The 16511-nt window shown below is 36.2% G+C and overlaps 1 protein-coding gene across 4 annotated transcripts in view; it reads right to left on the reverse strand.

The window, feature by feature from the left end:
* Positions 1 to 16511, reverse strand: part of DSE (dermatan sulfate epimerase) — a 36675-nt gene that overhangs the window by 3927 nt on the left and 16237 nt on the right. For 2 of the 4 annotated variants that reach the window (XM_087972833.1, XM_087972838.1), the window contains exons 2-5: positions 14018 to 14486; positions 7354 to 7607; positions 5418 to 5657; positions 3171 to 3378 (exon numbers count right to left, since the gene is read on the reverse strand). In XM_087972833.1, coding sequence (XP_087828959.1) covers positions 3171 to 3378; positions 5418 to 5657; positions 7354 to 7607; positions 14018 to 14433 — 1118 coding nt within the window. In that variant the 5' untranslated portion in view covers positions 14434 to 14486. Of the gene's footprint in view, positions 1 to 3170; positions 3379 to 5417; positions 5658 to 7353; positions 7608 to 14017; positions 14487 to 15160; positions 15230 to 16511 lie in introns of those variants that run through there. The other 2 variants (XM_087972843.1, XM_026690712.2) reach the window with 2 other exon arrangements.

Genomic DNA, 16511 nt, shown 5'->3' on the forward strand with positions numbered 1-16511 from the left:
CTTGTCACAACGGCGCAGCCTCTTGGAGCAGGATGCCTTGCAGGGTCCCCAAAAGTCATTTCTGGCAGAGTTAGGAGGAGAGAAAGAAAGACTTGCTGCTTTCCTTGCATGCAGCCAAAAGCAGAAGAAGAAAGAAGCGGAAAGAAGCAGCCTGGTGCCCAGGCGAGGTGCATGGGGTTCATGGGGCAAGTTTTCCCCCTCCGCCCTTTCCCCCTCCCCTTACTACCTCATGTTGTTCACAATGCAAGCGACGCAAGCCTTGTGTTCCCACGGGCCATGTGGGCAGTGCAGCCTTGTGTTCTTGTGCAGCCTGGATTAATTGCTTTGGGGGGTGCTTTGGGGGTGACATTTCTCTGTGGACAACCAAAATTTTCTCACGGCCCACCAGTGGTCCCCGGCCAAATAGCTTGAGAAAAAGATGAATGTTTGTATAGTCATAAGAACACCCAGGTGGGAAATTAGGTGGCAAGATATACTAAAACAAACATTATTCATCATTTTAAAAAAGTTTTATTATCAATGAAATATATATATATATATTTAGACACACACACACACACATATCCACCAAACCTTCAGCCTGAATCTATGCTGTGAAAAAAAAACCTGCTGGCTTTGCAGAATGTTGGGCCCAAAAGTTGTCCAAGTGGCATGCAAATAGAACGTAATGAGTCCTTTAAACCTGCCACCAATCCTCTGAACTAATCAGGGCTTGCTTAAATCAGGGCTTAAGTGGACACATGGCAAACCCCCTATTAAAATAGCTAACACTTCAGTCATATGCATATTTGCTTTCAAATAAGCTTTTTCTAAGCTTAGTTGGACTTACTTCTAAGTATATTTGCAAGAGGATTGCACACTAAAGCTGCTACTCTAAACCTCCTGCCAAGCCATAAATCCTATTGAATACAATTGGATTTACTTTTTAATTGTCATACTCCGAATAATAATTAAAAAACTATTAAGACAATCCATATTGACTGAAAGGGATTTTTCAGTTTTATCTATTTAATAGCAAAGCAGGAATAGTTATGTTTCTTACTTTATGAAAAATATTGAAATATTATCTGTGATCCTCATTTGGTCAGAGTGCTTTTCAATCTCAGTTGGACAATTTTTAGTCACAGGGACTTGCCTGGTTGCTAAGTAAAGTACCAGCCTTCATTGAAGGACATCTTGAAAGAACAGAATGGATATTTCAAACTGCATGTGTATCCATTGTATTAAAAAAATGTTACGATTTCTACTTTCTGTAACTCGCTACACTGCTAGATAAAAGCCCAAGCATCATAAAAAGAATAATGCTCCCTACATCAAAGGCACTTTGGAATATGTTAAAAGGTTGTTCCAGCTATTTGAAAATTTCTGAAATAAACAAAGTCCCTACAAAGCAAATTCTAAGCAAATTCAAGGCCGCCGTACCAAAGGAAGACAAAACAGGAGTAAACTCCAAAATAAAATGCAAGTGTCACCGCATAGACCAAAACAGACAAAAGATTAGCCAGATATTTCCTTGAGTATCAGCTAGCTGTAAAAAGATTCAATATGACTTCCTAATCTCAATAAGAAAATAGTAAAATATTCTCACAAAAGAGGGAGTTCTTGGAAGCCCAGTACTCTGACTAGATAGTGATCAAGAGAATTATCGAGTTAATTCTATTAAAATCATGAGCACATCAGCCCAACCTACAACATGCCACAAATCACACAGCAATCAACCCAGACCTAGAACCACTACAGCCATCTGCTTTCCAACCAAATAACAAAAGCCAAACTATATTTCAACAATTACAAGAGAAACAATCACCATCAAGCAATGCCATCAAGCAGTTATCAACACCACCAAACAAAAAGCAACCAACACAGACATAAAATAGAGCTAACATGTTATTGGCCAAATAAACAATCTACCAACAAGGCATTAATCATTCGGAAACATCATCCCATCCAACACATGCAAAGCAAGCAAAATTGAAGAATACAGAACCTGTGCTAACCAATAACCCTTGGTTCTCCAAAACTCCAACACTGCTGATCTTTCCTAGTGGAGTATAAAAAGTCAACAAACCTAAAAGTAAGTTTAGATAACTCTAACTACAAAACATATTTGAAATTATCTATGTTTTCTCCACAATGTTTGGTAACACCATGTTAAAACAAATGTCAAGGGTTTTATTGCTTTATCTAACTTGTTCCCATACCAAGCATATCTTCAACAGGTTAGCTGGACTATTACATACTCTCCTCTTAGGGACATTGGTAATAACATTTGAATGTTATTACTAGCCCATTTTGTTTCAAGAGTCTGCATGCCTCTGAGAGTTGCCTCTGACTGTTTCTATAAGACACATGTAATTCTATAAGACTGCTCATTTCATTCCCTGCTCATCCACCTCCAAGATGACTTATCTGTTTTTGACAAATTTTCTGGAACTATAGACAAATCTTCTCATTTCTGATAGAGAATATTCATGGCACATATTTGGAAAGCTCTATCTCATCTACTGCATAAAAAAGTCCATTTGACCTTTGCCTACTTTCCATAATCAAATTATTATGCCACACTAGAGCTGTTGGGCTAACTTCTAGCAAGACAGCTTAGTTCACTAAGGCCAATTCAGTTCCTTTTCTACTCAGATAAGACTATTTCAGTTATATGCACGATGAACCCATGCTGTTGGTAATTCTTCCAGACTCATGCACAGAATACATGCACAGAACATGTACTGATTTTCTTCAGTAAAAATACTTATTTAACCTGGTATTTTCTTGGGAATGTTCAGCTGAGAAACAATGATACAAATTCTATAAATTCCTGACAAGCATATCTAAACTCACTTCTCTGCCTGCCTTTTCTAGAATTAGCTGAGCCATGGTGGCACATTGTTAGAGTGCAGTACTGCAGGTTACTTCTACTGACTGCCAGCTGACTGCAATTTAGCAGATCAAATCTCACCAGGCTCAAGGTTGACTCAGCCTTCCATCCTTCTGAGGTGGGTAAAACGAGGACCCAGTTTATTGGGGGCCATATGCTGACTCTGTAAACCGCTTAGAGAGAGCTGTAAAGCACTGTAAAGTAATATATATATAAATGTAAGTGCTACTGCTATTTTCTCTTGTCCACCCTTTATGTAACCTCTATGTTGATTAAAGATTTACTTATTTCATACCAGAGAAACTCTGTGTGAAGTGTGCACCAACGCTGTCCTTTGGAAGGTGTCCCTGGGCCTTCAAGTACTCTGTTCCTTCGAATCTGATCAGCCAACCAGTTGCCACTGCCATTGCGCATAACAAATTTATCTAGAAAAACCAACTGGCTTTCTGGACCATAAAACCAATTGTAATTGGAATCTGCAATAGCAACAGTTCTTTGGAATCCTAGGAGGAAAAATGAAAACAAATATATTTGAAAGTAAAGACCTTACTTAATACTGCATGTTTAAGTGATAGAAAATAGAAAGAGCTCCCAATGAGTTACAATATTACGTATAATGTTGGCAATATAATATCTATTTGTACAGTTGTAATAAAAGTTTTAATAGCATTTTTCCTCTAAAATATCAGATTAAATTGTCAGACTATGAAACATTAATGTGCTCAGATTGACATGCAGAATGTCTACAGAGAATTCTTTGTAGCATATTAATGCCTCATTTAAATTGATTATCTTATTTAAATAGTATTATTTAAAATCAATATTGAATACAGCCAAGTTATATCATATTAAATATTTTCTCTACATTTCTCTAAATTCATTCTGGAAAAATTATGTACTTCATTCTTCAGTCTAGAATAGTTTCATTTATTAATTAATGATGCTTTAATTTAAAAGGTACATTATCTTTTCCCCCATGATAATGAATGACATGTTTTGTCTACTCAAAAATAGTCATGAGGCAATTTGAAATTGACATATTTGATATGCCTTATATATAATTTGGAAGGTTTTACAGTTCATCTGTCTTCAAAAATATGAATTTTTTCCTAGTATTAGGTACTAAGAGTGGGTTAGAATTCAATAACTGTCAGTTCTAGTTTGATTCATATAACCATCCTAAATTAACATTATGAGGTAATCTAAACTTGAAACTAGCAAGGCTTTTGTGTTTGAGAACTTTTGTGGACTGGAGAATGCATTACTTAGAGCACTCAATAACAATGTATGACTTTGAGGAAAGGCATCAGGTTTCATATCTTCCATATGATAAGTAGAGTAAACTGCTGTATTATGCTGAAATTTTAAGGAATCTGCATCAAATTCAACCACCTATTAGTTTATATAGATAAGATTGGGATTCTGCTAGTGAATTTAACAACTCAGACTTCCAGTTTGACAGATGTGATGACTAAGATATCAAATCAATGAATCTTTTTATACAAAGATAGATTCATTCATTCATTCATTCGAATTTCCAGGCCTCTTATGTAGGACCCAAGATTGAGAATGACCCATACCATCCATTGGAGTGAACAGGGAATATAATCTTGGGTCCTATACAAGAGGCCTGGGAATTTGAGGTTCAGCAAAGTATCTTTGCTGTTCCTAGCACTGCATCTTTCAAGACAGAGAGCTCTGGTGTTGTTCCTGGGATCTCTTGGAGCCAATCTCCCAGCTTAGGAGTCAGAGCTTCAAATGCTTCTACCACCACTGGGATCACTTTGGCTCAGTGTATATCTGGGCCCCATATACACGTCTCAGAATATTCTTTACATGACTTGCTTTATAAATGTAAGGTAACTTTGTATAAGAGTGTGTATCTGACAGTCTGTCTCCATAGTTCAAGAATTGTACAAGAATTTATACAAAAATGAATTTCAGCAGAAGGGTTCTATAGGATCACACAACTGTACAAACTCTTTCACAAATCAATGTGTGGAAGCAGCTCTACCCTGAATAGAAGCATCTTCTGTATGAGAAAAATGCATTGTTTATCCAATCTAGTGTCTATATCATTATGATTAGAGAATAAACACATTTTTCATAGGTTGGCATGGTGTATGTTAACCAAAGGTTATTAGTTTGAGTCTGATCTAGCTACAATTTCCATTTGTGGAGAATACTAAAGTTTAATGCCAATATAAGAACTATGGTGGCGCAGTGGTTAGAATGCAGTATTGCAGGCTAATTCTGCAGGCTGCCAGCAGTTCAATCCTTATTGGCTCAAGGTTGACCTTCCATCCTTCCAAGGTTGGTAAAATGAGGACCCAGATTGTTGGGAGCTATATGCTGACTCTGTAAACCGCTTAGAGAGAGCTGTAAAGTACTGTGAAGCAGTATATATAAGTCTAAGTGCTATTGCTATATGTAAAACAGTCTGTTGTGATATATAACTGCTTGTCATTGGGCTTTTTACCTAACAATTAACAATTGATCATAACAATTGATTATACTATCTAGTTTAAGTTGTGTTACTTGCCTGGCAGAACTGTTCTATACATAAAAGCAAAATGTTGCTTAAGCCAGGGATGTTTAAAGTGGTTAATGTCAAAGTGTCTTTGGACAAGGAATATGTACTGGAAAAGAGATCTGGTGGTATAGCTGCCATAAGCTACACCTTCATACAAGGACCCATCTGTCACTTCATGCAGTAGAACTATAGATTTCTCCATGATTGTTAGGACTTGCTTAGTCCAAAGGTATGATTCCTGAAGATAACCTGTAAGAAAAAGATGAACAATGTTATATTTGTAATATGACCTTTTAAAGTGTGAAATATTTGTAAGTTACTTGGGTTTGCTTGTCTACATGGGTTTTTGTATGGCACTATTAAACTGGATCTATTCTAGACTTGCCTTGTTGTTATCAAGGATTTATGTCTTATCAATTATCAATTATCAATATTTTACTCATGGTGAAGCGTTTATTAAAAGCATCAAGAGGGTTGCAGTGAAAACAGCAGATTTAATAATGCTTGGAAATATTCGAGAAGGAAATTAAAATCTATAGTATATAAAAATTATAAAAATATTGACCCCATGTCTAAATTTGATTTCTAAATTTTTCATTTAAAAAAGTCTAGGAAACATGTAGATAAGAAATCAAACTTAAAGGAGTTGGGTATTTATTTAGAAAAAGAAAAAATAAGAAAACATGATATAAATTTATAAAATTATGCACAGCATGTAGAAAAGGGCATAAAAAACCATTCTCTTTCATTTAAATACCTGAAATCTGGAGACAGAGTGAAATATCTGTCTGTCTGTCTGTCCATCTAATCTAATCTAATCTAATCTAATCTAATCCTAATCTAATCTAATCTATCATTATTATTTGTCTTTTAATGCCCCCGTAATCCCTTACATCGGGATGGAATCAGGACAACTGAATGGAACTGAGAGTCTATTGGCTGGATGTCCTTCCTGTTGCCAATGCAGAGTTCACAGGAGATAATTACTTATTGCACCCAGAGAGAGAAATATCTGCCCGCTACCTAGGATCAAACTCACAGCCTCCTGATCGTGAGATGGGAGCTCCACCTTTAGGGCACTCTACCACTCTGTCATCTATCTATCTATCTATCTATCTATCTATCTATCTATCTATCTATCTTGGCAGTAAATTCCTGAATGAATAAAGCCTTTCTCTCTTCATAACATTTTCATAAAATTTTCTCTCTTCATAACATAATGGTCACTGGGTGAATATCCTTAAGAGAAAATAATCTTAACTACTAGAGAATAAGTTACTCAATATTTATTTGTATGATAGGCTACAAGAAATCTCCATGTTTGAGGCTGTAGCTCAATGAGTATCAATTCCTTGGGACAAACTGAGAAGGGTTGGGGTCTTCATGATCTTTCTGTGTCTTTTATAGAAGCAACTGACTGGTTGTGAGACTAGGTATTGTGCTAGATATATCCTTTGTGCTATCATTCCCATTCTCTTAAGGCGCTGTATCAAGAAGACAGAATATATGTACATAAGTACCTCTACTATAAATGGATGGAATGCAAACACCCTCTGAGAATCAGAAATTAATGATTTTGAGAATTAAAAGTGTATGTTTATCTAATCACACCTTTTTTTTTTAGTCCAAGGGCCATATCAGATCTTTAAGAAGAATATAAGATGCCGCACTATAAATATTAAATAAGGCTACTATTACAAGAGCAGGATCACAATAAAAACCTGAATTGAATTTATATGATTTTAAAATTAATTTTATTTTAAAATTTAAAACAGTAGACATGTGCCTATCCCATATTTTAAACATATTTTTCCACTTCTGATACATTAAAAATCACATTTCATGTGCAATTTTTGCAAGGATTCTGGGGTCATACCTAGAGCTTTCCTTTGGTCTTAGGAACTCACAGCTTTAAAAAAAGAGTTGCTCATTGATCAAGACCTACCTTGATTCATTAGAACCAGACTTCCTACCAGCAAGGCCAAACAGTTGGTAGGCTGATGGTTATGTAGGTATTGGAAACCCCATCCACGCCTATATGAGGCTTCATACATATATCCTGAAGCATTGGCAATTACTTCCAGGAATTTTTCCTGCTGGGACTTGCTAAGGTAGTTATATAAAAAGTCATAAGCAGTGGCAAATCCAACCAAAGAGTGAGCAAGGGGAACCTCATCCCATGGAGCATCCTTCACTAACCTGTAAAAGAAGAAAGGGGTCACTTCTACACATCTTATGGATGCACAATAGAGAAACATTACTATATAAACTTTACAGACTTTAAAACAGAAATTGGAAAATTGCATCAAACAGCTGATACTGAGCATGCAGATCTCCACTTATACATTAATCTTTCCCTACCTTCAGCTTTTTCATTGTTTGGGGCTGAAGACCCATGGCATATAAAAATTACACACGGATTAATGTAATTTAGAAATGTGCAGGAAATAAATTGAACCCTGCCTCCCACAATGGAAAAGATGCTTGGCTCATATTCAAGCTAATATTAATGGTCCTCTGTTCATTATCCAAGAGATGGGTATCATTTGTAAGCCTCCCAGATATCACACAAATTATTATTGTTGTTGTTGATGATGATGATGATGATGTTTAGGGCTGGTTATAGTTCAACAGCTCGAGTCCTAACCAAGGACCTAGGAACTGTTAAGATAGCATTGGATATAAGCTGTTCCAAGTAGGGTGGTTTTTTGTAGAATCAGGGTATTCAAGTCTGATAAATTCAGAATTTCCAAATAGCAAGATAGCCCTTTAGTTATTGCTCCAAGGGATCCAATTACAATTGGGATACACAATTTCTTTTTCCAAAGTTGCTCAACTTCAATTTGTAAGTCACAATCCTTTTTGACTTTTTTTCTTGCTGCATGTCTACAATTCGTGCATCATCAGGTATTGCAATATCAATGAACCAAGCCTTTTTCTTTTCAACTATTGTTATGTCAGGTGTGTTGTGGGCCAAGTGCCTGTCAGTCTGAATTCTGAAGTCCCACAAGATCTTGACTTTTTCATTCTTCAGAACCTTCTCAACCTGATGTCCCCAGTAGTTGTTACTATACTCAAATCCAAACTTTTGGCATAGTTTCCAGTGAATGATTTTAGCAACTTGGTTATGGCATTCTAAGTAGTCAGTTTGTGAAATTTTGCTGCATCCACTGATTAAATGGTCAACTGTTTCATCTTTCTCATTAGAGAGGTGGCATTTGCTGTTGGTGGTGACATGCTGAATCTTTGCCTTCATGCAATTTGAGGCTAAGGTTTGTTCTTGGGCAGCCAAAATAAAGCCTTCAGTTTCTTTTTTCAGTATTCCTGAATAATACTAATACGTTATTGTTATTGTTATTATTTGAGATAAACAAACTACATCATTAAAATTGTGGGTTTCTTCTGTCTGTACAAAACCTGGAATTTAGGTTTAATCCAAGAATTCTGGAGTTCATAAACCTAGTTTCTTCTTTGAGATCAACATTGCAATTTCAAACAATTCACTTTGTCTATTCAATTCAACCTTTATTAAAAATTTCAAACAACATATAGCAGTTCATTATGCTTTTCAATTCATGGAAAGACTACAGTTTGAAAATTCATCAGTCATATTTGCTCTAAAACAACCTGAATCAAATTGTTGTTCTTGTTATTATTTTCAGTCCAGACTCAAGAAAACAAATTTCTTGATTTGCTTGTATTAAAAACCAATGTGTTCTCTCTTTAACACATGAGATGGTGTTCGACATCACATTTCCTCCATTATGTGAGGCCAAGCAACCAAGGAAGTTTAGACATCAATCTTTGCAGAGTTTAAATATGATGTCAACTGAAACAATGATTACATGGTCACTTTCTTATTTGCAGAACAAGATTTCATTTAATATTCTAGTGTCTAATATTATCTTTGTAGTTCTGCTTTTTTATTCAGTCTATATTATGACCTATGGTCTTACTTTGTTTCCACACCATCAATCTTACATAAAAGCAATAAAAATGTTATTGATTTCTAGGTTTGGTTCTAGATTCTTTTAAAAATGTTTTAGTATCTTAACTGTAAGACACTAGACATATCATTGACTGATATGGGTGGCTATTGCGAATGAATGAATGAATGAGTGAATGAATGAATGAATGTTTTGTTCCTCTGTCACTACAGTTGTGCTCTCTAAAAAAACTACTGGAGCTATAATAATTGCAATTAAACTGCATGGACATAATTGGAGTTTATAGGAGTTGGGTGCCTTATAAATTCAAACATGTAAAATAATTATTTTTAAAAATTGTTTTAAAATGGCATCTCCTACAATTCCAAGTAATAGTTACTTGGCTGGAGAAATTATAGCAGTTGAATCCTACTCATTGAAACAGATTGTGGAAGGCTGCTCTGAGAGGCCACCTATACAAATATATGAAAATGATTTTGCTCTTTTGTTCTCTTCTCAAGGAAGCTAACTGGAAATGGAATGGGGTATTATGAGCTGTATTTCATTATTAACTATTCTACTGAGGAATTTTGGCAAAAGGAGAAGCTATAATAAATAATCCAACATTTGTATTTGGCTGTCCCATAGCCCCCAGATATTTGTATCATGTGATTTTTCTCTACAAAGTATCTCAAAAGTGGTAGATAATATTATTATGAACTAGTTTGCATTTTAATAAAAAGTATTGAAATACTGATGGCCCCAAAGTAGGATCACATTATCTTTTGCACATTAAAAATAATAGATCTCTTCATATTTGGAATAAAACATTTCCTGATGACTTCAAATAGGGTTCAGCAATTATTTGGACAGGCATTTTTACCAAGCAACTGGAGCACCTCTTCAAAACTGATGGTTGCAATGTTGCAGCACACGATCCTATCAAAGCTTAAGCTGCTTAGAGAGCTTCTCCCATGGACTGAACTTGTATGGAGATGCAGAGCAAGCACTTCCGCAAGGACTGGTAGCTTTTGAATGATCCACTTAGCCCCATTTTTACCATACAATGAACCAATCAAATTTACAGCGGTATATTTTGATTTTGAGAAGGACATAATGGCTCAGTGGTTAAGATGCTGGGCTTGTCAGCTGTAAAATCGACATCTCAGATTCGAGACCCAAGCACTGCACAAGAAGGTGAGTTCCCATTCTCACCCCAGCTCCTGGTCACCTAGCAGTTCAAAAAGTATGAAAATGTGAGTAGATAAATAGGTATCATTTCGGTGGGAAGGTAACAGTGTTCCGTATGCCTCAGCATATAGTCATCTGGCCACATGACCACAGAAATATCTCCAGACAATGCTGGCGGCCTTGGCTACGAAACGGAGATGAGCATCACGCCCCCTAGAGTTAGACATGACTGGACAGGGGAAAACCTTTATTTTGATTTTAATTACAAATTCCTAATGTCTCGTGAATTATTTTGCCTAAATAGAATTTTAGAAATCTGTTGGCCAGGTGTTCAATTTATTAAACACTCACACCTAGACTACTGCATCCAGTTTTGTTCACCACATTATAAAAAAGATGTTGAGACTGTAGAAAAAGTACAAAGAAGAGCAACCAGGATGATTAGGGGACTGGAGGCTAAAACATACAATGAACGGTTGCAGGAACTGGCTTGGCTAGTCTAGTAAAGAGAAAGACCAGGGGAGACATGATAGCGGTCTTCCAATATTTGAGGGGCTGCCACAGAGAGGAAGGGGTTAATCTATTTTCTAAAGCCCGTGTAAGTCAGACAAGGAATAATGGATGGAAACTGAACAAGCGGAGATTTAACCTGGAAATAAGGAGAAACTTTCTGACAGTGAGAACAATCAACCAATGGAGCAGCTTGCCCTTGGAAGTTGTGGGAGCGCCATCAGTTGAGACTTTCAAGAAGAGATTGGACTGTCATCTGTCAGAAATGGTGTAGGGTCTCCCGCTTAGGTGGGGGGTTGGACTAGATGACCTACAAGGTCCCTTCCAACTCTGATTATCTGTTATCTGTTACTGTAGCCCCTCAGGGCCTGGATCCAAGGCTATCTTTGCCTGAAACATATTGATATAACATTACCTGCCAGAAGCCTGAAGATATATTTTAGCATATGCCAAGCACTTATGGAGTTTTAGCTACAGAACATAATCCATACTTTCTTTTACTATAATTTATAAATTGTTCATGGAATTGCCTATAATGATGACAATTATTATCGTCCAGTATGTTGAATGTCTTCTAAGGGCAGTAGAGTCTGATCAGGGAAATACAGTATATTACACTGAGAGAGTCATTTTGGCCCTAAACTAGAAATCAGGAGACTGAGTTCTAATCTTGCCTTCGGTATGAAAGCCAAATGGGAGACTTTGGACCAGTCACTCTCAACCCACGTCCTCACCTTTGTTGTTGTGGGGAAAACAGGATGGGGAAGGAGTATCAGGGTTTATAAAGCTAATAAAGGTGGAATAAAAAATCTCTGAAAAAATAAATTTAACTGACAATATAGAACAGTAAAAGTTACAGTGAAAATTAAATTAATAGTGGTATCTCTGTGTCAAAAGAGATTACAGATAAGCATTTAGAGGAAAAATAGACCATGCAGTTAACTGGAAAAAAGATAAATTTCAGACACAAGTTATCTAAGCACAAACTAAGATTTCAAGCTGTATTCCAAGAGCCAGAAGCAGCATCATTTAAAGTACTTAGATGCTTTATCGAGATTATTCAGTTTTGATAAAGTAAAGGAAAACACAAATGCCCTTCAAACCATACAGTAGCAGTGTTCAAGTTGCCTAAAGGTTGAATATAAAACAGGTCATTATTCTATCACAGGAATGTTTTTGAGGAAAAGTAGAAATCCCACATAATGACAACTATTTAGTTTATATCCACAAATCTCAATCTCACAGTAAATTTTACACTTGAAAAAGACAGTGATCTAATTTCTTTCTCTCTACTCTTTCATTTGTTGCAAAACTACTCTTAGGGTATTATTGCTTTTATATACAAATGCCTTAAGGAATCTCAAACTTCATTGACAAATTGAAATTGCATATTATTTCTGCCAAACATTTTTAAAAATGAGCAAACTCTGGATTAAATACTCAGCATTCTAACATATTGCCCTTTTTCTTTTGAACTCCACATCTTTTATTGCCATTTTAACAATAAGTGCTTCTAAACTATGCAGCTTTCGCTATTCTAACACTGAGGTGATAAAAACACTGAAGTGTTTGATTTAAACTTCAAACATAATCTTAAACATTTATAAATACTTGCATGAATATAATGAGTATTATTGCTACATAATGAAATGTCAGAGAAAATGACCACCATTTCATTTCAATTGTCAAAAATATTGTGTGTGGGAGCAACCACAGTAATTACAGAATACAGAATAGCAATAACATAAAAAAAGATGTTGAGACTCTAGAAATCATGCAGAGAAGAGCAACAAAGATATCTGGGGACTGGAGGCTAAACTGTATTATGAACGTTTGCAGGAATTGGGAATGTCTACTAATCTAACAAAGGGAAGAGCCATGGGTGACATGGTAGCACTCCAATATTTGAAGGGTTGTCACAGAGAGGAGGAGTCAACCCATTTTCCAAAGCATCTGAGGGCAAGAAAAGAAGTAATGGATGGAAGCTTAACAAAGAGAGATGCAACCTAGAATAAGGATAAATTTCCTGTCAGTGAGAAACATTAACCAGTGGAATAGCTTGCTTCCAAAAGTTGCAGGTGCTCCAATCACTGGAGGTTTTTAAAAGGCAACTGGACACAGCCATCTGCCCAAAATGGTATAAGGTCTCCCGGGCAGGGGATTGGACTAGAAGACCTCCAAGATTCCTTCCAACTCTGTTATTCTGTGTTCTGTAATTATTGTGGTTGCTTCCCCATGCTATTTTTGACAATTGAAATAAACGGTGGTCATATTTTCTGGCCTTTTCATTATGCATTGACAATGTTCATTACATTCCTAGAGGGATTTATGAATGCTAAAGATTATGTTTGAAGTTCAAATCACATACCAAAGCCAGAATTTAAACTTTTTAAAAAAAGTATATCCTACATTACAATTAAACAAAGTTTCCTTTAAAAATATGAAGAATTGATCATGTTTATTTAATTTAAATGCAGATTTCCAAATAATATTCTAAAATGCAAGCAAGTTTCTAAATTCATTTAACTCGGTTGTGTCCCTTCTCTAAGATAAAGCTGAGAACTATATTGAATTATATATGCATTAGTTTAACAGCCTATCTGGCTGCTATTTGTGGCTGAAAATAATCTAGCAGCAATCCAGATAGTGGCCAATGTGTTGACTTTTAATAGAAAACTGGTACTGGGGTAGGGGGCTGACCTGGATTTACAAGCATATTCCCAAATTGGAGAAAAGCCGATATTCTGTTTTGGACCTCCAAACTGAAGTTTCTAGGTTCAGAATGGACATTCAAATGCTAGCTTATATGACATGTATACTGGAATACACTAAAAATGATAATGTTTGTTTTAGATATAAGCTTTAAAATAGGTATTCCTAAAAACACAGTTATGAAAAGAAACCAAAGCATTCTATACTCTTTATATATCAAATACGCACTGTATAGCTATGTTTTGCAATAAAAACAAGACAAAAATCTACCAACTAGGCTGAGCCGCCATTCTTTCCATGTAATCTTTGGCCATGTCGATGGCTTCCATGTTGTCAGGATAAAGTATGCAGTACATTGCCAGGGCACCCAAATTGTTGCCATATATTTCATTCCACCGAGCACTGAAGTCTTTGGGATTCCAGGGAGGAAGATACTCCAAAGAGTTTGACAGCATGATTTGCACAGCTTCAACCAACCGAGCTGCAATGTGTTGATGTGTAGTGCCTGCCTTATATCGGAGATCCTGTATCTCTCGTCTAGAGAAGTAGAGCATTGGGTAGTTGTCGTAGTTGGCATTGACAAATGGAACAGCGGTACTTGGGTTGTTGTCAGTGCTGCAGATTAGTGCAAAGCAAACCACATGTATGAAAAACACACTGGGAGCTCCCCGTGTGTGAGTCCTCATTGTGGCATTAGAGCTCCAGGTCTTGAAGGCAGCCAAATCATTTTTGAAGGAGCCTAGATGGCAAAAGAAGAATGAAAAGTGAGGTCAATGGAATAATGGCCGACATTTTTGTCTAAGACACTGGAAGGTATATGGGGAAGTTTAGGTTTTAAATACAAACAATACCTCTATACAAGTTCCTTCCACAAAAATTAGGAGCAGATGTATTACAACACATAGAGTGCACAGTATAATTAAGTAAAATCCTGTGCCGCTCTTTGTCTTCAAATACTATTCCTGACTAAATTCAGTGGCCTAAATGGCATCCAATGATTGGTTTATCAATAAGTGGAAATAAAACTATGAGTCATGAAGTGAGAAAATAATCTTATTGGATTGTTTAAAAGTTATACATAATATTTGCAAACTTGATGTTATAATATTATCAATTGTATCTGCTTTTTTAAATCTAGTGATTATGTTTAATTTCTTCAAATTGTATCAGTGTAATCCTGCTGAATGATTACAGTGCTGGTAGCTTCTTGCATTAATATAATCTGGGGCTTTTTTGTTTTAATGCAGGAATAGCCTTGTGATCTTTAGAATCTCTGATGCACTTTTGGACTTATAACAAAGAACGTTCTAATATATGTGACAGTCTAATTAGGCATAACTAAATTCTAGGCTCTAAAAAAAAAATTCAGCCATGAAAAATAATTAAGAATGTCTAATGTAAAACATTTCTTACTGTGCTTGCAGGAAAGCAGGAAGAAAGAAAGAGAGTGAGGGATTATGTGAACCTCTGCCAAGACTGTGAATGTTCAATTGGCTGAGGTTCACAGCTGCAGAGTAAAGGATCTGGAATGTGGGAGGTGTCAGCAAGGGTCATTTTTAAAGACTCTGGTTGTGACACGTCTTCATTAAGAGAAACATTGGAGGAAAAACATACACGCACAGCAGAATAGAATCCTGGAAGTATATTTGAATTATCTGGCCTTTAGGGCATGCATGTTTTTTCCCATTCAGACAAAAAGATTCCAATCTCCATTTGCTGAGATTTATAGCTTGCTACTAAAAAACTGAACATTAAATAGAAGCATGTATTTCCCCAAATAAGTGCCCATTTTAAAAGGCTTGAAAATGGCAAACTCTGCATGGAAGTAAAACAAAAGAGTGTTTTAAACATAGCCATGCAGCCTTCCCTTTTCAAAATTACGAATCATTTCAACTTTGGTCTTAGATGAAACAATCTAGGATTTCCCAGAGGAAAGCCAGAGAATTCCTGAAATTCTCCAAAGGGAAAAGGTTAGAGAAAACAGGGCCAAGAAAGATAGATTTACGTAAATAATGAACAGTAGTTTTCAATTATTAAAACCAGAAATAGGCCAAGGGAGAAAGGGTGACATTGAAAACTTACTGCACAATTTTATTTTTCCTGAGGAAAAGCTGTTTCATAAAATTACGTAAAGCTAAAACAAACAGAAGCCACACACAGTGATCAAGTTTTCCAAACTAGGGGCCAATATTAGGCTAATAAATTATTGTTTTGAGGGCAGAAATAAGGATGCAAATAGGAACCTCGCATACAGAATCACACACTGATGACTGCTTATATGATTGTCATGCCTGAAAACAGCGCTGAAGAGAATTTAAGAATTTTGATCCTGGTGGAACTACAGTGGTATTATTGTTGTACAATACAGCTCAGAGCCCCCATGAAAATTAATGATCTGGGTGAACAGAGATGGATCAGGTCTAATTATTTTCTTCATTTTTTAAAATTACTTGTCAAAGGGAATTCCCTTCTTAATTTGTCATTTTGTCACTTGAGGTGACACATGCCAACCCCTGAGCCTGGCTGGCGCCTTGAAGTCTCACTGCTAAAGCTTTTCAGGCAGTGGTGGGTGGTACAACCTGAAGTTCTTATGTAAATTCCACCAAAGACTTCCATGTGGCTCTACCACAACTCTCCCAAGAAGGGCACTGGACTGTATTAAAGCTTATGTGACAGTGGGAGAGGAATATTTAATACATAGGAAACAATCACATTAACAACAATATAATTTTAATTATATTTGATTTTGATTTGGTTTTATGAA

Source organism: Notechis scutatus, chromosome 1, assembly GCF_049901735.1.
Source record: "Notechis scutatus isolate UNSWTSFEM ecotype Mainland chromosome 1, rNotScu1.2, whole genome shotgun sequence".
NCBI classification, from domain to species: domain Eukaryota; kingdom Metazoa; phylum Chordata; class Lepidosauria; order Squamata; family Elapidae; genus Notechis; species Notechis scutatus.